At 34.2% G+C, this 22868-nt stretch overlaps 2 protein-coding genes across 4 annotated transcripts in view; one reads left to right on the top strand and one right to left on the bottom strand.

Moving 5' to 3' along the window:
* Positions 1–1235: 1235 nt before the first annotated feature.
* LOC105335896 (fructose-bisphosphate aldolase) lies at positions 1236–5595 on the top strand. The gene is made up of 8 exons (XM_011440037.4): positions 1236–1323; positions 2562–2715; positions 3183–3449; positions 3650–3810; positions 3925–4008; positions 4215–4389; positions 4614–4813; positions 5074–5595. Exons 2-8 carry the CDS (start codon positions 2604–2606, stop codon positions 5164–5166), a joined length of 1092 nt encoding a protein of 363 aa, XP_011438339.3. The 5' UTR covers positions 1236–1323; positions 2562–2603; the 3' UTR covers positions 5167–5595.
* A 1570-nt stretch (positions 5596–7165) lies between these two features.
* LOC105335897 (DNA excision repair protein ERCC-6-like) overlaps positions 7166–22868 on the bottom strand; it is a 25861-nt gene continuing 10158 nt past the window's right edge. For all 3 annotated transcript variants that reach the window (XM_034461475.2, XM_034461476.2, XM_011440038.4), the window contains 11 exons: positions 22615–22828; positions 20907–21020; positions 20579–20627; positions 19940–20129; positions 14051–14199; positions 12452–12561; positions 11898–12105; positions 11474–11688; positions 8986–10426; positions 8430–8490; positions 7166–7685 (listed from right to left, as the gene is read on the bottom strand). In XM_034461475.2, the coding sequence (XP_034317366.2) occupies positions 7559–7685; positions 8430–8490; positions 8986–10426; positions 11474–11688; positions 11898–12105; positions 12452–12561; positions 14051–14199; positions 19940–20129; positions 20579–20627; positions 20907–21020; positions 22615–22828 (2878 nt within the window). In that variant the 3' untranslated portion in view covers positions 7166–7558. The remainder of the gene's footprint in view (positions 7686–8429; positions 8491–8985; positions 10427–11473; positions 11689–11897; positions 12106–12451; positions 12562–14050; positions 14200–19939; positions 20130–20578; positions 20628–20906; positions 21021–22614; positions 22829–22868) is intronic.

Genomic DNA, 22868 nt, shown 5'->3' with positions numbered 1-22868 from the left:
TCGGGCTTTGTAGTTCAGCAATTTAATTTGGGTCAATAGAGTATTCATTAAATATGTGAAATTTATTTGCCATTATATGTGAATACCAGAAAATGACGATTTTATGATATCAGAAAATGGATCGTATTTTTTTATATCAAGAATTCGGGAGTCGGTGGTAATATTTAGTGCCTTGACCGTCGCTCTCCAACTGCCGAATAATTGAACATGGCCAATATTCGATATTCATCAATACCTCAGGGTAAAAAAATTAGGAGATATTCACTAGAATTAAATTTTTTTTTGTCAAAATGACTAATAATAAAAAGTCTACGCGGATTTTACATGAACTAACCGGACTTGAAGGTACTCGGAGGTGTTCCGACTGGCTTTCGAATAAAAAAAAAAAGATTTCTCTATTTGGTAATGCATGCATTTTTTCGAATGAGACGACGTGTGAAGACATCTCAGATTTTTACCCTATGAAATATCGAATTAAAATAATAAACTTCTATTTAATATAACAAGATACAGCATTATTGAAGGTATTTGCATTAAAGATGAGTTAAAATTACATCCATTTTGAAGGTGAAAGAAAGGGGGGATGGACATATTTTTGCCAGTTGCTCTCAGCTAGTGCACAGTGTCAATCACAGGTGCTTGAGGACAGGACCGACCTCCTCCCGTTCCACCCCTACCCTCAAGTATAGGCCCCCGGCCGGGTCTTACTCGTTTTCATTAAATTGTCTTTTTGACATATTTCTGATTTAATTTATACATTTATTGCGAAAAACTACCTAGATAAACATTTTATGAAAATCGAAAATCATACACATCTTCAGGCATCTGTCGGTATCACTTATAATATTATTTAGTATATGGTATACTAATTAATTAATTAATATATATGTTAATTGCTTTCAGTGGAACATATTTATTTTTGAATTACAGACATATTTCTTTAAAAAGAAATAATAACTAAATAAGTTATTTTTCGACCTTGGTCCACTTTTTTGTCAAAACTTCGCAAAAAGCATCAAAGCATGCGAAAATATACAAGTTATAAAAAAAAGTAATTTATTGGAGTTTTGTCTAGGTTACCATCTTGGCTTATATGAAAAAGGAAAAAAACTTAATTTTTTTTTTTTTGGTCTTTCGATCAAAATTGAGTTATAACCATTAAAAAGAGACATTGCGTCAGAAATGACACGTACTCTGCTGTTTGTCTGTTTATTATTTTTGTCGAAGGAGTCAAGGACACTTTATATCAGCCAATCATCTCGCTTCAATTGTACACACCCCTATAAACAACTGTGTGAAGAAAGCGGAGTTGACTAGATAGAGGTAGGATAAACTTTTTGTGAGTTTTTGTCATGTGTAGATATTGACTTTCTACATGATTTATGAATTGTAAAAAAAATTAGTGTTTTTATCCGCAGGTGCAGGTTTATATTTTAAACCGTAGGGTCGATACCCGTGCGGACTTTAACCCATTGTCAACGATATACGCAGTTTCAGTTTTTCCTATAAACCGCATGATAAAATGTTTAGTATAGTCGGCATGAAAGATGTATATTGCATGCAAAAAAAATGCTGTCATTGCTGTGAGGTTGTATAGGCCTATGTGCATAATATTGGAATGGGCGGGGGCGGGGTACGTCAGGGCTAAGGGGAGGGGAAGGGGGTTAGCATGCTGAAAAAACCTCAATGAATGTAAAAAAATTTTAAACAAATTGTACATCACCAGAATAACGTGTGTGGAGAGAGAGAGAGAGAGAGAGAGAGAGAGAGAGATGAGTAATTTTAGTCAGACATTCATGGTTTCAATCCCTATAGCATAAGTTCTAACCAAGAGTATACTATCTAAATTGTTTGAAATGGAAGTGAACAAAATAAAATTCATAGATTGATACATGCAGTCTGAGTCATTAACAACGGTTATAATACCAGTATCATGTCATCCTTGTTAACAGAGAGGGAAAGTCATGTTTAGGAGGATGTGAATCATGCATGCATCAACAACATTATAATCAGTATCGGTTGAGCTGGTCTGGTCACCAGAAATCAGACTACATGCAAATCATCATTTGATGTTTAAAAAATTGTACATACAGATACATGCATGTACTCCGATTAGAAAAAATGAGTTTTAAAGTTCAAAACATTCTGGAAATAAAGCAAATAGTGGGAATTATGAATGCAATCCATGCCAGTCTATTCTAGATAGGGAAAAGTGACTTAGTAAAAATAAACTACTAGATTAAAATATATGTGTGTCAAAAGGGTTGTGCTACGGGTACACATGAATAAATGCACATTATATACATGTAGAGCGTAGATTACATGTATTATCAATGTGTATGACCTAGATTCTGCAGTATGTCTCCTTGAACTCTCTCTTTATCTCCTGACAAAGTCTTGAGTTACCTGCAAAGAGGGATCTCTGGTCTGCTCTCTTAAACATGCATCTCGTATTTATTAGATGGTTTTAAATTATTCATGCTTGTCGCTCTGTGTTGGATGTTTAATCTAAAGATATATCCATTTATCCAGATCTATAATATATTTGTTTTATGTTGCAGTGTTGTAGAGTTGGACTTTGACCTTTAGGACAGATCACAACCATGCCTTCATTTCCACAGTACCTGACATCTGAACAGGAGAATGAGCTCCGTAGGATTGCCAACGCCATTGTGGCACCAGGGAAGGGCATACTGGCTGCTGATGAATCCACTGGTAAGTGTAAAACATTGTCACTGGATGAAACTACATTATACGGTGTGACCAAAATCATTAAACTGTCATTTGAACATGATATACAGTATGCACATTAAGCAATCTCAAGAATGGGCCTTGTTATGCAATGTTAACATACTCTGTGCGTGCTTTACCTAGATCCCAGTAATACCCTTTCTACAGTTATCTTCCATGTTTCCATTTTCAACTTAGTTCAATCAGCCTATTTTTGTCACTAAATAGTCAAATGAAGTCACTTCATCTCCCCAAGACCATTCATTATTTTACAATTAATATACTAACTGGTATACATAGTTCAAAACGTTTTTTTAAAATAGCCAAAATAAAAAAAAACCTCTGATTTTTTTCAGTTGACATGGTATTTGATTATTATAAAATTTTGTGAGGAATTTTTTTTTTTGCCACAGGTCATTAAATTATATTCAAATTGGTAAAAAATCTTACAGGTACAATTGGCAAAAGATTTGCCTCTATTGGGGTAGAGAACACTGAGGAAAATAGACGCTGCTACAGAGAGCTATTGTTTACGGCTGATGCCTCTGTTGCTGAAAACATCAGCGGCGTTATTCTCTTCCATGAGACATTCTACCAAAAGACAAAGGACGGTACTCCATTTGTCAAAATTCTCAAGGACAAAGGAATCATTTCTGGCATTAAGGTCGATAAAGGAGTTGTTCCCCTTGCTGGCACTGATGGAGAGAGTACCACACAGGGTATGTATGGGACTAACTTAATGCCACATAAACAACTATTTGTTCTCTTTTTAATGACCATTCAACATGTCTTACAAAACTGTTTGTGTCTACATGGTAAAAGAGGATATCATTGTCCCCCTTTAATAGTGTCATTGAACTATGATTCAAAGAAATATTTTAATGAAAAAGATTTATCACTATCATGGTAATTTACACAGGTTTGGACAGTCTGTCTGAGCGATGTGCTCAGTACAAGAAAGATGGAGCTGACTTTGCTAAATGGAGGTGTGTCCTGAAAATTGGAGCCCACACGCCCACTTACCAGGCCATGTTTGAGAATGGCAATGTCTTGGCTCGCTATGCCAGTATCTGTCAGCAGGTCAGTAAATGGAGAAAAAAAGGACCACATACCCAGTATATTGAAAGTTGTAATTACAGAACTTAAAATATTCAAGATGTCTTATGGCCTCATTGTCTTTTCTGCAATCTACAGAATGGACTTGTTCCAATTGTGGAACCTGAAGTACTTTGTGATGGGGACCATGATTTAGAAACAGCACAGAAAGTTACAGAGCAGGTAACCATATACATGTCATATTTTATACTTGTCCTCTGTCTGAATGATCTGTAAGAGACAAAAAATTGAATATGAAATATTTAAAGTTGAGGTGCTTTGACCAAACTTTTGTTTGTTCATAAAGCTGTCCAGTTGAAAAGAAGAAATGCTGATCAATAATCACTATTTTTCATATGTACTTTTTCATAGTCCTTTTTGTGTTTTAGGTCCTGGCTTTTACTTACAAAGCTTTGGCTGACCACCATGTTTTTCTAGAGGGCACTCTCTTGAAGCCCAACATGGTGACTGCTGGCCAATCTTGTCCTAAGAAATACACTGCAGAACAAAACGGCAAAGCCACTGTGGTAGCTCTCAGTCGTGGTGTACCTGCGGCTGTACCAGGTATGGAAACCGATATAACTTGATAAAGTAAATTCACATAATAAAAAAGTTTTTTTTACTCTTTATACATGTATTTCATACCAAATTCATTGAATCATACATTTTTAAGAATCTATTTAAACAGGGCACTTTTTAGGAATAATGCATGCAGTTTGCATTTAATATGTGCAGTTGTTCCCTATGTGAAAAGAATATCCATCTGTTAATGTATTGTTTTGGTTTAGGTATTACATTTTTATCTGGTGGACAATCTGAGGAGGACTCTACTCTCAACCTGAACGCCATCAATAATGCTCCTGGCCCCAAGCCCTGGGCATTAACCTTCTCCTTCGGGCGAGCCTTACAGGCTTCCGTCCTCAAGGCCTGGCAGGGAAAAAAGGAGAATGTGAAGGCAGCCCAGGAACAACTCCTTGTTAGGGCAAAGGTAGGGAACTGAAGTGGTCTAGATCTTGTACAATATACATTCATTAATCATTTATTTTACATTATGTTTAGATGAAAATAATTTCACCATCATGATATTATACCAAGCAGAATTGAAAGAAAACCTGATTTTTTTTCAGATGTTTTGCTTTTAAAAGCCAAGATTTGTTTTATGTGGTAGAATTCATTGTTTGTTTACTGCAAATAATAATGATAAATAAAGTAATAACATAGAAATAAACTGTGGTTTTTCTACTACAGGCAAACGGACTTGCTGCCATGGGGAAATTTCAAGGAGGACAGTCTGGAAAAGCCTCTGGGGAATCCTTGTTTGTGGCCAATCACTCATACTAAACAGAAAGTCTATCTACTATAATACTAAGACTTAAATCAATCCATACACATGGTAGCATCTTAGCTTTAATGTCACTGACCACATTACATTCTGTATTGGAGGAGAGCTTTCAACATGATCGTGTTCAACATCCTCATTTCCATGCTTTTGGAGCAGCATAATATTGCATGGTGGGACATTTTTTTTAAAAATCTGTGATTTAGGGGAGTGCAAGGAGTAGTTATAAAACCGGGTTATCAAATCTTGTTGATCTATGATTTGCTTTTTTATGTGGAGTTTACTACCGGGTATTTTCTTTCACTCAATTTAACTGTGCCATGAATAAATTGTCATTCATTGTTCTGTATTTGATAAACATCTTTCATTAGAGATTCTTTTATATTTTGCAATATTTGTATATGAGGGAGCAATAAAGGCATTAGACCTAGTATCAATTGTTATTCATCATAAATGTATGTATAGTAATAAATAAATAAGCAGAGTTATCAGTTTATCTGGAATCAATGGTTGATATACCGGTATTCATAATGTTTGCTTGTAAGGCAATGAAATTTAAATAAGATAGTGATGTTTAAATACCGGTTGCCAATTTTTTTGCCCTTGAATATTTTCTGAAAAATGCAAATTGAAGTCATTTATATTCCCCCCCCCCCCCCCCAAAAAAAAAGAAAAGAGTACACAAAAAACGTTTACAAAATGAATGTATCTAATAAAAATTTCTGAATCTGTTGACATGAATTTTAATTCAAAATTTACTGCAAAGATAATTATCATTGATGTTCAATGGCACTTTGGTTTACATATGGAAGCCATCAATAAAAAATAAAAGATACAATCTCTTTTATGTTGCTGTAAGTTATCTACATGAATAGTAATCAGGTTAACCAGTCAAAGATCAAAACTTTGAAAAAGGATCAAAACTTTGAAAAAGTTTTTAATAGAATATACTTTCACAAGTACATCATAGAACTGGTAGCTCTTGCACAAAATGTTTATTTGGCGACTGTTACCGGTAATTTTGACTTAGAATTATCAGTCATCAAATAAAACTTTTCTGTGAGAAAGAGCAGTTTTATTTTTGACTAATATTGAAGCTACTCAACTGAGCTAAAATTTAAAGCTGAAGCTTGCTTCTCTGGATTACTTTTTTTCCAGCATCTGTAAACTTTTCACATTTTCAACTTCTTCTCAAGAGCCACATGACCTATTTCAACCAAACTTGGCACAAAGCAACATTAGGTGAAGGGGATTCAGGTTTGTTCAAATCATGGCCCCTGGGATTAGGTTAAGAAAAATGGGGACAAATTTTTAGATACAAATGCCTAGAGAAAAATCTTCTTCTCAAAATCCAATAAGCTAGAAAAGCTGCAACTTGATTGGAAGAATACTCACATAGTGTATATGTAGTGCGCCAAGTTTAGTTAATATTGGTGCAGTGGTTCTGGAGAAGAAGTGGACAATGAAATAAGTTTAGGAACACACAGATGGATGCCACACAAAAAGTAATCCAAATAGCTAACGAGCTAAAAATCCATTTGTCAAGAATAGCTATATCTTCATTGAAAACAATTTCATATAGTGTTGATTTAAGTCTATTAAAATCAGGATATTTTGGAGTAGGCTGGAACCACATTTGGGGCTCAATTTTACTTGCCAATAGGAAAAATTTTTTCAAATTATTCTTAAAGACTCAAATGTTATAATATATGTTATTGTTGATTCAGTTTTTCAGACAGTGACCCCTGGACAATTCTCGGGCCGCACAAGGGGTTCCAAGTTTGATGTAACAAAAGCAGCTCAATGTTTAACATGCAAATATATGGAAAAAAAATTGAAAATCTTTTTATACAGTATCCATTCTACTACATTGTCTAGATATTTTGTATATGACCCCATAAAGCTGATAATATTATGGCTATTGTTGCTCAGGTGAGTGATGTGGCCCATGGGCCTCTTGTTTTGCAATGTCCTTGCAGTTACAACAACACACTTTAATCATCATATGATTTATTTCTGCTGATTATCAAAAACATTACAACTTCAAGTATAGGATGTAACACAAATTCGTGTGTTTTTACTTCACAGAGAAATATGTATAGGTAATGTAAGGGACTGTACAATCTTCAAAAGAACCAAAAACCCAACATCAATTTGAAATGCTCCTTGTATTATCTGATACATTATAAGATCTTAACAGATGGAGAAAAGATATGGAAACAAAAGTATAATAAAAATTGCTGATTAAAAATACAGGAAGGAGTAATCAATAGTAGTAAGCATTATCAGATCTTGATTTTTTTCTTTCAATCAACACAAGTCTTTTACAAAGTTTTTTTTTTCAAAAATAAACTTAAGAAACTGAATGGCCTTTGCCTTATTAAAATGACAGTCTTAACCTTCTTTCTTGGCATGCACCTGAAGAGCGAAAGCCTGCAACGCTGTGTTTTCGGGGTATATTTCTAAAGCTTGTAAGATACATCCCAGGCACTGTTCATATTCACTGGACTTGTACAATTCCCTGGTAATGAAAAAAGTATGATAACATGTATAAACATCACAGAGATAGTGAGGATATTTACCAGTAGATGGAAAGGACTTGGGAAGAATCTTGATTTAAACTTTGAGCTTGAGAAATTAGCTCAAGATCAAAAATACACTTCCTGATGGTCAATATTTAGTGGGAGTATGAACCAGATTTAAAAAAGTGGACAGAAAATCTTTTTTTCTTGATCAGGGGATCTCATTTTTAACAGAGATCTTTTTATCTTTTTAGTGAAGTACTGTATATGGCCGGTTTGGGCAGAGGGGACAATAAATATGTTCAGGTTTGATACAGAAATCTGCTTTGACCTTGACAGCTGATCTAAAATTGGATTCAAGGTCAATGTGTATAATTAATCAATGAGCACACTACTTATCAATTATGAGCCAGTCTTTCAGATCATGAAATTGTCTCAAATCTTAAGATTGACTTTCATCCATAAACTTGTCTTATTAAGGACCACAAAAAATGATGAAGAGCTAAGACTGGAGAACTCAAAAGAGAGATTTTTTTTTTTTTTAATTTCAGATGGGTGATATTGGATGAATGGAGGGATATTCTGATTATCATAGGGCTCCTTCAGCGTGGGGCTTACCGGTACTTAATTGTCCAAATGTCAACAAAACTTCTTTTTTCTCAGAATAAAAAAAAGGGTTTATTTGGATTTTTTTCTTTCAGTGCATAATAATTATTACATAGATTTTTTGAAAATGTCCTTACTTTGCTCTCTGTGTAGCAACACGATACTGCTCTTTTGATTCTTCAGAAAGTTCTTGAAAATCTAAAAGAATGAAAATAATCAGCATATGTATAATTCCTGAGAAATTCTTTTATGTTTCCCAAAGAAATGACAACTTAAACACTGCACAAATGAATTTATAACATGTACATGTATTTACCATAAAAGAATCCTTCTCTTCACATATTCATTCAAAATATAACCCAGATGTAACTGTTATCATTTAAATGTTCTGATCAAAATATTGATATGGAGTACATAAATAATAACATGTTCTGGTATGTTTGAACGAAAGTAATATTTTTCATGTTAAAAGATATTTTTAACAAAATACATATAATGATAAAGAATTGACCTGGAAGTTAAAATAAACTTCATGCAAAGCAGATAGAGAAGTCTTAGAAAATTACTAGAGGACCCAATCCTATTTACAGCAGCTAAATAAACTGAAATATAAAGATATTGCAGTAATTTTTTTGTACATGGCGCAACGAATCATAAATCTTAATACCCCCCTCCTTCAAATACTCTTGTTACCTTCATCCTCACTATCTACATCAATGTCTATTGAGTCCTCTTCCTCCTCCTCCTCCTCCTGTTCCTCATCATGATCATCACTCATCAAGTCGTCGTCCTCCTCCTCCTCCTCACTCTTTATGTTCTCCTGCTCCTCAGATTGTTCGTTGTCAGAGCTGGATAACATCACATACTTGGACTGTGGCAAACTGCTGGACTCCGAGGACTTCCTCTTCTTCCTGTTCTCACTTTGATCACTTCCTACTGCTTCCTCCACATCCTCATTCTCTGTCCTCAAATCCTCAGCATCACTCTCTGAATCACTCACAATAACAGCTTTTCTAAAATGCTTCTTTTTTACAGAAAGACACGGTAAACTATTGTCAGAGTCTATCTCCACAAGGGACTGTTCAGGGTCACTGTCACGCACTTCCTCCAACTGTCCATCATCACTCAGGACACTGAATTCCATGACACTCTCATTTCTGGAGATGGACACTGATTTTAATGGTGAAGATTCCTCATCTGTTTCCTCAATAGCTATACTTTTATTTCTTGAAATGTCATTGGAAGGAGTAACACTGGGTGTGTTTTCTAAAGAATTTGGAACAAAACTTGAATGAAGTCCTGCTGAGAGACCTTGACGATCTGGAGATTCCTCAACCAGAGTCTCCTGCAGCCTGGAAGTGGTCCTCTTTCCATTTAATGGTGAGTCCATGTCCAACTCCTTCCTTGCCACCTGTGGACTCTCAGAGAAAGCTGATAGGATGGTGGAATTCAAGTTACTCCCACTTCTAACCCTGTCACTGAAGCCTTTTGGTGTTGTTCCCATTAATGGCCTGAATCTGTCAGGTGATATAAATACTTGCTCTTCTTTTACAACTTTTTCCACTCTTTTCACTGGTGAGTTTCTCAGCCAGGGACTTGCAGATACACTTCTTCTTGGTTTCTTTTTGGCAGGTGAGTCAGTTACCACCGGGGATAAAATGATTGGAGCTAGAGGTGATCTTGGCTGGCCATCGATGGATCTGTTAAGTTTAAAACTATCAGACGATCTTTTGGCTGATGCAAGAATCTGTGAAAGAGGAACATTTTCTTTATTTTCCTCATCTTCTGAATCAACAACTATCTCCTCCATTTGATCACTACCTGTTTCCTTGACAACAGATTCATCATTGATATTTTCTCTGTCCTCCATTGTCTCTTCCAGTTTATCAACCTGAATAACATCTGCATGAGAACTGGAGCTCAAATCTTTAATGTCTGTTTTATGTTGTAACATTTCATTGTCATTTCCGTGCCTAGGAGTGCCTTTTGGACTCCCTTGAATAGACAAATTTTGTATATTTTCAATAGCCTGTACTTCATCATCTGATTCTTCAGCCTTTTCTGAATGATGATCTGGACTCAAAACCTCCATCTTGATTTCTTTCCTATCATAACTCTCACTCTCCATTTCAATCTACATGAATAAATCACATACATTTATTAGCATTGTGTTAGCCAATTCCTGAACAAAATGAAATCTAGACTTCTTGCTTTATGTGATTTTTTTAAAAATAATCAAACAATATAAATATTTATTCTACATTTTAGACAGTTTTGTCACCATAAAATGTTAATTTTCTATCATTTTTTTTAGGCATGGCACAATATCAAACAATTAACTAATCTCTCTTGAAAGTACCCGGTATTCACTACGAATGAAATAGTAATGTGTTGTGTTTTATGATATTTAAACTTTCAATTCGGTTCGTATTACAGTTGCGATTTGCAACAAAGATTCTTATTCGCACAATTTTATAGACCCACCCATTTATCAAATGCATGTGCAGTATACTATGCTTCAATGCCAAGTGTGGTTTTCACTATCAAAAACAAAGAGAGCAATTATTGAGAACTCTTGGCTAACCACGACAGTGATCTAGTTTTGCAGTCCCCACACAGTGTAGAGTTAAAAGTCACAGAATGAGTATTTAGAGCTAAAATATCAAATAAAGCATGAAAAGTGGGAAGGTCAATTAAAATGCTTGGTTTATGAATTGCAACCAGTAATTTAACAGTGTTGTCACTCAACACATCACTATATCTGATATAGTATATCGGATAGGTTGTAGTGTATACTTTCAAGCATAATTCGCAATAACATACATGTACATGCAATTAATTTCATCACAACCAAATTCATATTTCTATTTGGATACTGTAGATTCCTAAATTTTTGCGAGTACTTAATTCCGCGATCCTGCGTTTTGTATTAAATAGCCAGATCATAAAATTGCGAACATAGATCTTTTATCCTAATTTTTTTATAGTTCTTGACTCAAACAAAATATATGCGAGATTTTAAAATCTGCGAGGCATGTTTCTCAGAATTTTAAGCAAATATTAATTTCTCAAATTTCATTAGGAATCTACAATTTTTTAATACATGTATTCATTGCATACATGAACCAAATAAACACCAGTAAGGAAAAAAACTCTGTAATTCACCTTTAAGTTAACCCACCTTAGGTGATTCTTGTTCTAACTTCACTCTCGCACCAGGTTTAGTGGAAGAAGATGTTAGATCCACCACTTTGGTTGCTTTGACTGGGGTCGGGTCAGGAGTCACAAGGTCAATACGACTGGTGTCCACCACCTCCCTCTTCACTTCCCTTAAATCTTGCTCTTCTTCTCCTTCTTCATCCTCCTCACTGTCATTTTCTGCATCAAGGTCAATCTCTTAAAAATCAAAAAAATATTTCACATAGATATTTTTAGAGAAGGATTAAATAACATCCAAATGTTAGGTACTAAATGCAATTCTAAAATCATTTATCAGCTCCTGCATGTAAATATTTTACCCCTAAAGATTCTGAGATCTCATTCCTAAGAATAGATAATACTTCCATCCACTATGTGATGTATCAATGACCTTGACCTACACTGACCTTGTACATCCTTGACATCCTCCTCCCCCTCTTCCTGTGTGTTGACAGTGCCCTGGAGGTTCCAGTCTCCCCAGGGGCGGGAGAATGGTTTCTGAGACCCTGACTCCTCTGGTCCCGATGGAACATTTCTTGGATATTTACCAGCTCTTTGTTCAAAATCTTGCGTCAAATCTGACTCCATCTGTAGCAACTCCTTGGCCTTTTGTACCTTGAAATCAATTCAAAACATTTATCTGAATCTAAATTCTCAAAATAATAGATGTATCTATCCTGGGCAAGTGAATACAGTGTAAATGTATAAATATTCTGCCTCTAAAGAGGAATACTATATTACTCAATGGTACTGTTTGCTGCCTTTTAACTTCAAATTCTTCAATGCCAAAATATTCAAAGATCAAGAAATCTTTACAAAGTTTAAGGGTACCAGTAAATTCAGTATATAGTTACTTTGAGGATTAATACAGAAATATATGTAGTCCTAAAAAAATAGACTAGATCACAATGTACATGAGATTCTCTACACGTTGATGTGTTGTAATTCATTTTATACTCACTCTGTGCTGTATGTAGTCTGTCCCAGGGTCCACTTCAGCCTCACCCTCGTCCTCAAAGTCACACTTCTCCTGAGTAAACATCAGGTCATGGTCACTGATCCCAAAGATATCTATTGCACACAAATTAGACATGTTTAATACAACCATAGGAAATTTGTTTTTAAATGTAAATTATGAATCATTAAAATTATTAAATACTTCTGGGAATTCTTGAAAAGATGAAAAGAAATGGCTCTCCTTCAACTAGTTTTCATTCATCATTATTCTAATGACCCAGCGAGTATGCTATGGGAGCACACACTCATTGTTTTACTGACCGAGTGAGTACAGGAATTGATGTGAGCACACTCAATATTAAACTAACCAAAAGAGTACAGAAAGCGGTGTGAGCCCACATAATGTTTTACTAACTGAGTACAGAAATGCAATGTGAGCACACACAATGTTTTACTGACTGAGTGAGTACAGGAATGCAATGTGAGCACACACAATGTTTTACTAACTGAGTGAGTACAGGAAAGCGGTGTGAGCACACTCAATGTTTTACTAACCAAGGGAGTACAGGAAAGCGGTGTGAGCATACTCAATGTTTTACTAACTGAGTGAGTACAGAAATGCGATGTGAGCACACACAATGTTTTACTAACTGAGTGAGTACAGGAAAGCGGTGTGAGCACACTCAATGTTTTACTAACCAAGGGAGTACAGGAAAGCGGTGTGAGCATACTCAATGTTTTACTAACTGAGTGAGTACAGAAATGCGATGTGAGCACACACAATGTTTTACTAACTGAGTGAGTACAGGAAAGCGGTGTGAGAACACTAGTGATGGGAATCGGTGAGATTTTCATAATCGATAATCGGTTTCCTGCAACTAACTAATTATCGATTATAATCGGAGATTTTTATATTTTATAGTGTAGTGCTAAATAAATGTAAATAAACAAGTTACAATGAACAGACTCATTACTAAGCTTTCATAATTTGATTAACTTAGTATTTCTAGCTATAAAAAAATTATATTCGAAAGATTTTCTTTAGCAGGCAGTCCAACATTAATTTTCTTAAAACCAAAATGCGTCCAAATTCGAGAATGTGCTTTATTTCCCCGAGAAAGAATATGGAGCTCGTCTGACATGTCAGCCATTTGCAGATCACGCGCCTTTTTATGGTTTAGATAATTTGCGTCTAGAATATTCTGTTTATGATATGCACTCGTTGAAAGGGAAAAAACCTCAACAGATTAAATGTTATGAAACCTTTTATGATCGAGCGCTTAGAATGTGATAACAATCATTCGATTTTTGATTATAATCGATGATTGGAACATCACTAGAGCACACTCAATGCTTTACTAACCAAGTGAATACAGGAAAGCGGTGTGAGCACACTCAATGTTTTACTAACCGAGTGAGTACAGAAAAGCAATGTGAGCACACACAATGTTTTACTAACCAAGTGAATACAGGAAAGCGGTGTAAGCACACACAATGTTTTACTAACCAAGTGAGTACAGGAAAGCGGTGTAGGCACACACAATGTTTTACTAACCAAGTGAGTACAGGAAAGCAGTGTGAGCACACTCAATGTTTTACTAACCAAGTGAGTACAGAAATGCGATGTGAGCGTCCAGGGAGGAGTCGGTCTTCCTCTGCTGGCTGTGCATCTCCTCCAGTTGTTGCTGGGTCTTGGAGACCCGCGGGTTGTCCAGGGTAAACAACTCCTTCAGCTCTTCTTTTGTGAAATACCTACAATTCAAGTTGGATTCAGTATCTCATTGTTTAAAAATAACCTACCAAAGCAGACTCTGAAATGCAATTAAAAAGTATACTGTACATGTTAAAAAATTAAATTTGTATTGAATGAATGTATTATAGAAAGTAATAAATGCTCTGTAAATATTTTCTTTTCTGTCACTTTTTGAAGATATTTTAATACAATATACATGCATGTCTTCTCAGTGAAATATGATTGAAATTATATGCAGATTTCTTCAATAACAAATCATTTATTTTTACTCAGACATGTTAAATAGAACAATAATATCTTATTGGGAAAATTTTACATCAATCAGACCACCTCACACAATTTTCAAACATTGTCGCTTGGGTATTTTTATTTCATTTGCAATGCAAAATCCCCTCAAACATATTATTTTTATTTTTGTACTCACATTCTTTATCCTGACTATTATATAATGTAAGTAACAGGAGGGGTTTTTCAAAACTTTGTATTTTGTGGATGTTTTCAAACTAGTGAACGAATATTACTTGAAGCCTAGGGCTTTTATAGATATCAAAAAGAGCTAGCTCTCTAATGAAGCAAATTGTGATGCCTAAACATCTTGGAATAAAGTATAGTTACTGCCAATAAAAGAGGGAATTTAACTACACTGAAAATTTCCCCCTTTGAGGTTATTGAGCATCAAATTCAATGTACCGTACACCCAATTTTTAAAAAAAATTAAAAATCTAATATATTTATGCTTTGTACAAAAAGAATGGTGTAATGTGGACAAATCTTTATCAACTCATTGTACATGTACCTGTATATAAATAAATTTGAAAACTATTTTTTTTTTTTACTAAATTACAGTGTATGATAGATTTAATCTTTATGAAATATTACACAGTAAAGGTTACTACTATAAATTGACAATTAATCTTCAAATGCACTGAAAATGTCTCATTTGTGCAATATGATTTCTTCATTAAATTCAATTTTTCACATTACTACTCTAATGCTATACTTTTCAAAACTGAAGAGATTTCTACAATTTCTACAATGGCAAAAATTTACTTTTTTAAATCTTTTGTCCAGTAAATCTTAATAAATGCTGTATACTGTGGTTTCAACGAATATCACTGAGTACCAATTTTTGTAGGTTAAAAAAAAATTAAATGTTCATGAAATTATGGTACATTTTTAACATATTGTATTGATAGGATCATATTGACAGCATATTTATGCATCCTTGAAACTTTTTCTCATGTAATTTACTTAAACTGATGACTCCCATTAATTTTAATGAAAACACAATACATATACTAATGTATGACATATTTTTTTTTAAATTATTTTTGGGGAATGTGAAGGAAAGGGGTTATTATTCTGCACAAAAATTGTTTCATGTTAATCTTTATACTGCAAATAAAGTTATGAAATTAACAAATTTACACCTGACAAAATTTGGCTGAGCATATCAGTGCAAGTTAGTAAGGCATTGGAGGTTCTGAATGGTATCTAATGATAATCTTCTCTAAGCTGCTTAGTGGGGGTGTTTACCAGCAAAGGGATTGGAAGTTACATCACTGTACACAAAAGTAAAAACTCAAAGACTTCCACAGCAAACACCCTTTATCCTTGTCTATATAATGCAATTGTAAGTAAATTTATGAAACTTTTTTTAATTCAAGATTATATTTTGTCCTCTTAAAGTCATGAAGTAAACTGTTCAGACATATAATTACATGTAAAGTGATTATCTCTATTAGTCTTTTAATAGATGAATTGAGTAACTCAAAACTCAAAAACATTGATAGCTATTACTCAAATTAAGTTTTATTTTTAAGCAATTTTAACATGTGAGAAATAATTATGACACATTGTGTTAAAGTGTCAGAGTGCTTGTAAAACAAAAATCTACCCTAAACAACATCATCAGTACAGAAAAACAGCCCCTTATCTATCAATGTATCACAAAATACAGGGATCTCCCTTAGTGAGGCCCAGAAGGGGCAGCTGGACAAAAACAGGGTAAGCAGTTAATATTCATCTAGGTTTACATACAATTCTGCTTGTTTAATTCAAAAATATGATTTTCTTTCCTTTCAAATCAAAAACATTTTAAATGTGTGTGCATTTTTGATTTGAAATTGATCAAATGGGAAAGAACTCTCAAATAATGGATATCTGAAGTAGCATTATAAATTGTGTTTATGGAATGTCAACATTTTGTAATGTAAAATATACTCTTTATTAATGAATCTCATTTCTGTCTGGCTTCTATAAAAAAAGAAAGTTTCTTTGGTAATATGTATGAGGTAAAACCAAAGAATATGCAAATTTGTCAGTACAAATTACTTCCCCTGTGGGCCTCTTTCTAATTACATTACATGGTCTGTCTTCTCCATTCAATTAGTATGGCTTGGGGGTAATGTAGCCAAGCTACTCTGACTGGTCAAAACAAAATGGGATTATGGGAACTGACACTTTTGCAAGGCTTTGTCTGGCCAGACCCAAGCTAACCATGGCAACAACCTACCTGTGCAATTATCTCACTATTGTCTGGCCACTAAACACAAAGGGGGATAATTAAGTTGTTTTTGTAATCAACAAGCATTTTTTATGGGGGCTTGGGCTGACTGATTTGGATTACAAAGAAAATGCACAGAAAAATAACCAAGGAATTAGGAAGAGGACAAAGGAGATTGAACAAGGAGAAGGGTAAGCCATTTTGCTCAAACTTGTTTTTAAATTGCTCAAGTTTTTTCCCCTACCCTTTCTTTCTACACACAAAAAGTTTATTTGTGTTTGTTCCACTTGGAGATGTGGACATGTTTTTAATGTCAAAAAACCAAGGTAAGATTTACTATGCAAACTTACTTGTTTCATAATGTATATTCATCATAGGTAAAGATAAACTTGATTTATCAAAGAATTTTAGGATTGAAATTGTTTTAATTTTTTTCTTGTATAATATCACAGACTAAAATTCCAAATTGTATATGCACACACTAATTGCTTAGTCATTTAAAAGTTGTTTTTTTTTTTAATTTAAAAAAAAAGCATCATACAGGGAGAATCTATGTCTCGTTTACTATTCTTTTTAAAAGAAAATGTTATTAAATTAATTTTATAGGTGACCTAAACTGATATATCTATAAATATATATATACATATCTATTAACTATATAATTTCATAAATCTTTTTCACTTAAAACATCTACTTGTTTTGGCACTTCCATTTTCCAGACACTTTACATCATAAAATTGCCAGTATTGTTAGGTTAACACATGTCAAAATGTACACAGGGGTGTTTGCAGGGAGCAAGCTGTGAATTTTATCACTACTCTGACAACATGTAGAGCAAATTGCCCTACATGGGGCCTCAGGGAGTCAGGCCCTTTATCAAGGGCTGTCTCAATAGCCCATTCTTGTAAGTGATAAGCTTGATCAGAACACCTGTGTAAACTTTTCTCTATAGGATCAAAGAAGCAGTTGATAAAAAAGATATTTGCCAGTCTGGCATTAAGCCTGTGGGTGTTTATTTAACAATTTCTTAGAAAATCAACTTTCGCATTCCACACATTTTTGCTCAACCTTTGTTATAGAACAAACCTCTGTTGGCCATAAAAACATTAAAAAATTATTTTGATGAATTAAATTTTTACCTAGTATGTAAACAAAAATACAGAAAATAAATTTTATTTCTGAATTTTATAATTAAATGTCATATATTGACTTGAAGCCATCATTAGATTATGGCTTTGTTGTCTAAGCATCAAAAGATTAATTATACTTGAGTTATAAATATGAATCTGCATGCATTAGTTTTTCTTTTCATTGCATTTAAAATGACACAGCAGTAGAATAAATTAATTTTTTTTTTTTAAATAATTCTTTTGAAGATTTAAAAAAAAACATAATTGCAACATTCCATTCATTATCATATAAATATGATAGATAAAACATGCTGCTTCCATATTGGTTAAGTTTTTAGTTAATCTAGGTAATTTCAAAGATCTAAAAGAATTGCCGAGGCATTAGTTTCTCAGTATTGGTGCAGTGCATGTATTGAGAGTAAAACAAGCACTTATCAATGCTGGGGCACTTGCAAGGCATCAAACAAAGAACTTAAACTTTCGAAAAAAAATTGATATTTGAAAGAGGTATTCGGTATAACAAACTGATTTTTTTATTTTTTCATCCCATATTTGGTAGTTTTCAGACGGAGAATTTCTTAATTTTTTTTCTTTTCTCCTTAGAACTGTCTTCTCTTTCTTTAAACTTCTGATGAAAGATGAAGCTGCCCCTGTCATCTTATTGGTGTTGGCTGACCTTTGACCCTGCACCAATGAGATGCCAGAGGGACATCTTGGTCTGTTGACATCTTGTTTCCCTGTTTTCTTACTGGGCCATGTCATATCCTGCCATTATGTCTGGTGTCACATCCAGCAGAAAAGTGTGCACCAAACTAATGCCAGATCTATGACAAGCCATATTTCATCATATTATCACCTCTCCCTCCCTCCCTTTATCTGCTCTTATTTTGTTAGATGAATGAAGGAAATGTGGACCCTTGGCACAATGTTGTGTGTAGACTACAACTTTATATCTGCACCAATATGATGCCAGGCGATCCATGTTTTTGATTGCGCCAATTTTTCTTCGACAAAACAGTTTCAGTTTTTCCTCTAACCTATATAATGTTAAACTGAAGCCAGGAACAGTTGTTTTTACTACCCTGGTATTTGAAATGTGCTGGTCAGTCAGAAATTAAACTAGCACTTACAGATGCTGGGAAAGTAGAAACAAAACTCTTTTATTGGTATAAATGCTAATACCATTAGTTCTATTAATTCTGTTTGTTTCCCCTCCTTTCCAATTTCTTTGCTATTTTGCTCTAATGACTAAAGGATGTGAAGCGTTAAATCCTCCAACCTTCCCGCCATCAGTCACGTGCTTGTGTGTCATCAAGTACTAGCACTTACTGATGCTGGGGATCTGATGAGGAAACTTTCTACTAAAAACAAATTCAGTCCAAGTATGCATTGATAAGCAATGCAGAGCTTTTAAAATCACCAATCTAATCTTGTTTTGTTTTTAATAAAAAAAGAAAAGAAAAACAAATAAAAAGAAAGATAGCAGAACAAAAATTTTACACTTGAAATAAAATGTAGTATTATGGATCAGAATTGAGGTAATTACGGATATCAGAACTCCTTATGTGACACATTTGTCTGGAACAAACTGACAGTACCTGTAGTACTACCCTTTCTTGCAATTCACAGCCTATTTTCATTTTACAATACTCTGGTTAACATATATATCTATGTATGAAAAACACACTTGGAACTAGCTCTTCTCGTTAAAAATAAATATTTACTAAATACCATAATTAGGTGATAGAATCAAAATCAGATGGTAACAGGTAGCAGTATATACCAAATTTCTGGGTGTAAATGTAGTTAAGTCAACTGGAATAAAGATATGTACATTTATGATGATTAAAAAGACAAAAATAGTCAAGTTCAAACAATTGAAAGTAGAACTGTCAGTATACCACAAATGTCTTACCAAATTAGATAAATTAAAAAAGTATATTGGAGAACTATAAAACCCCTTAAATCATAATAATACATGCAACAACTTGAGAATAGAAGGGTGTTAGGTTTGAATATTCTAAGGGCCATAACCCTGCATTTATTATATGGGGAGGGGTCATTAATAAATGATATACCTCCCATACAGTGACAATGGATTACCTGTAGGGGTTCTTGGTATTGCCGGTAGTCTGGCGTGTGATGGAGTCCTTGAATATCTGTCTGCGGTATATTTTCTCCTCCACAGTTCCACAAGTGATGAGGCGATAGATGACAACATTTTTATCCTGCCCGATCCTGAACACTCTGTCCACAGCCTGAGCATCGGTGGCCGGATTCCAGCTGGGGTCATCTAATGAAGGGAATAGGGATAATCAAATGACTGATGTAGCTTCACTTAAAATGTTATACAGTATATTTACTGACAAAATAAATGCTATTACATCTACAATGAATGGATGACTATAAAAATGTTTTTAAAAAATCCTAAAAACACAACAACAAAAAAGCAACATACGAATCAAAATGGATATTTCTTACGACAAAATTTGGTAAAGTGTATGCTTTAAGGTACAATAACCCTCTGATAAGAGATAAAATAGACTTTTCCTCCCTTTATAAGATTGATCAGTCAAAAGACAGTTTCTGTTAGATTTTGCACCATAAGGTATGCTGAATGCATTTAAATTTCTTCTAAAAAATCCTAATGACCAATGTAAAGTGTTAATCGAGTAAACAATTGGATGATGGACCTAAGTAAAAAGTAATCCCTATAACCTGTTTAATTGAGCTTATACTCACAAATGATGACTCGGTCAGCAGCTGTCAAGGTCAGGCCAACGCCTCCCACCTAAAAATGTGTATTTATCATTCCTTTTCTGATTACAGCACATCAAATTACAGTCTGACAACAATGAACTTTATTTCATTCAATGATGATTTGCAAAGACATTTTTTTATCACAGATTCTATATAATTTAGAGTAACGAAAACACTCTGTACAAGAAATTGGAACTACCCTTACTTAAAGTTTGGAATTTCCATAATTCACGCCTCTAAAACAATGAAATTTATCTTCAATTGTCCATGACACTTGATCAGTTTAACTGATTAATATTCAACTAATTACTTGAGTTGTCAGAAGAAACACTGAGTAACTCATGTCCTCCTGAAACGTGGCGATTCGTTTGTCTCTCTCGCTCAGCTGAGTAATGGTTCCGTCCAGTCTCATGACTTTGTGTCCCTGTCAATAGTCAGTGTGTGTACACAAACCAAACAACATAAACAACATCACAGTTATATAGCACTGTCAATCATAAACTATTGCTAGTTATAATAAAAGATAACACTGGTCAATTTTAAGAAAGCTTATACTTATCAAAAATGTTCTATTAAAACTGTTACAAGGAGTAAACAGCTGGATGTAATATATACATGTAACTTTCATAAAATGGGGAACATTTTCCTTTATGTTTAGTTTACTTGTAGTTCTAACTCAGCTAACCAAGATGATATTCTTAACTGAACCTATATGTGCCAGGTTCATACTGTAGACGTGGAAAACATTACAGTGTTTTTAATTTCACTATGTTCACAGTCAGACAATTTTCCGTGAGCATTTAACCACCATAAACATTGAGCGGTGTTTCACCATCTCCGTGTAGGCCACCATTACAGATGCATGTGTGCTTAAGCGGAGTCAAAGTTACCACTTGTTTATCATAATCATAGTATATTTAAAATTTATTAAAAATAGCAAGCATGAGTATTACTTAATTTAATACAATTAATATCATAATTAAACAACTATTTATAATGGAAGATTCGTTTCACCTTCATCTCTGTGGCCCTATCGAAGCCAACTGTGAACACGGTGCTAATTGTCAGATATCTCCTTAGGGAAAAGACTCCTGTACAACCATGACGTTGACTGCAATCGGCAATCATATTGTGCAGTTCATTTTAAAATTGATAAGAAAGGCGTACTTCTCTTTAACAGATTATATGTACATTTTCCCCCTTATTTTCATGCTCAAAATATCAAATGCGCATTACACCAGTGCTTATTATATTTGACACAAACTTGTTTTATTATTCTCATAGCACTTAACATGAATAAAGCTTTAATTTTACATTTCTCAGAAGAAAATAATGTAAATACATAATGCAGGTTCATCATTCATCAGATTATATTTACATTCCACGTATATTTTGCATGTAAAGCTCCTGCAAATATAGCACCATAATGCAGAAAGGGTACTAAAAGGTTAATTGACGAGTTTTAATTGTGACGTCACAAACGTTGAACGCTGATAAATACAACGTCACAAGTGAAAATCAAAGATCACGCTTGTGGCTGTTACAGTGGCTCTTCCATTAATTTAAACTTACCCATAGGATAGTACAGTAATTTTGAGGTATAATTCGCATTTGCGTACAAGGCAAGAATGTAAAAAAATGTAAATATAAGCATTAAATCCTTATTTTTTGACAGATAGTCTCATAACTGCAACGGTGTGTGGAAACAAATTTTCATTACGCGCTAACGCGCGTTATTCAATTTGTACATGTATGCACACACCGTTGCAGTTACGAGACTATATCTTTCAAAAAATAAGGATTCAATACTTAATTTTTTAACAATTAGGATTTACCTTTCAAGGATAAGAAATCGATTATCCGTGAAATTAAAAACACTGTAAAAGGTACTTACACAGGAAATCTTGAAATTTTTGACAGGTGGAATTTAAGACGTTTACAGTATTGACAGCATGATTCTATGTCTGTAAGTGTATTTAGTTGCTATTAGTACCTAGGTATGTTAACCTTGACCTTACCCTGTTGGTGATCAGCTGATGGATAATGTCCAGCATTTTCCTGGACTGAGAGAACACCAGACAGCGGTGTCCCTCCCGCTTCATCTGGTCCAGCAGGTCCATGATGACGATCAGTTTCCCGGACTCCTGGATCAGGACGTTGTCCGGCATGTTTTTGATCTGATTGGCCGCACACTGATAACCCTCCTCAGACTCCAGGGCCGAGTCATTCAAGCTACAAACACATGGAACAAATGAATGCAGTCTAATCAAAA

This window comes from Magallana gigas, chromosome 3 (genome assembly GCF_963853765.1).
Source record: "Magallana gigas chromosome 3, xbMagGiga1.1, whole genome shotgun sequence".
Classification (NCBI taxonomy): Eukaryota; Metazoa; Mollusca; class Bivalvia; order Ostreida; family Ostreidae; genus Magallana; species Magallana gigas.
The sequence above is the reverse complement of the archived record's forward strand: the minus strand, read 5'-3'. Positions and strand labels throughout refer to the sequence as shown.

Excerpts from the sequence above, each read along its gene's own strand:
- LOC105335896 (XM_011440037.4), top strand. The coding sequence starts at position 2,604 with ATGCCTTCATTTCCACAGTACCTGACATCTGAACAGGAGAATGAGCTC. Across the intron at positions 4,009-4,214 it reads CACAGAAAGTTACAGAGCAG|GTCCTGGCTTTTACTTACAA; the intron begins GTAACCATATAC and ends TTTGTGTTTTAG. Across the intron at positions 4,390-4,613 it reads TGTACCTGCGGCTGTACCAG|GTATTACATTTTTATCTGGT; the intron begins GTATGGAAACCG and ends GTTTTGGTTTAG.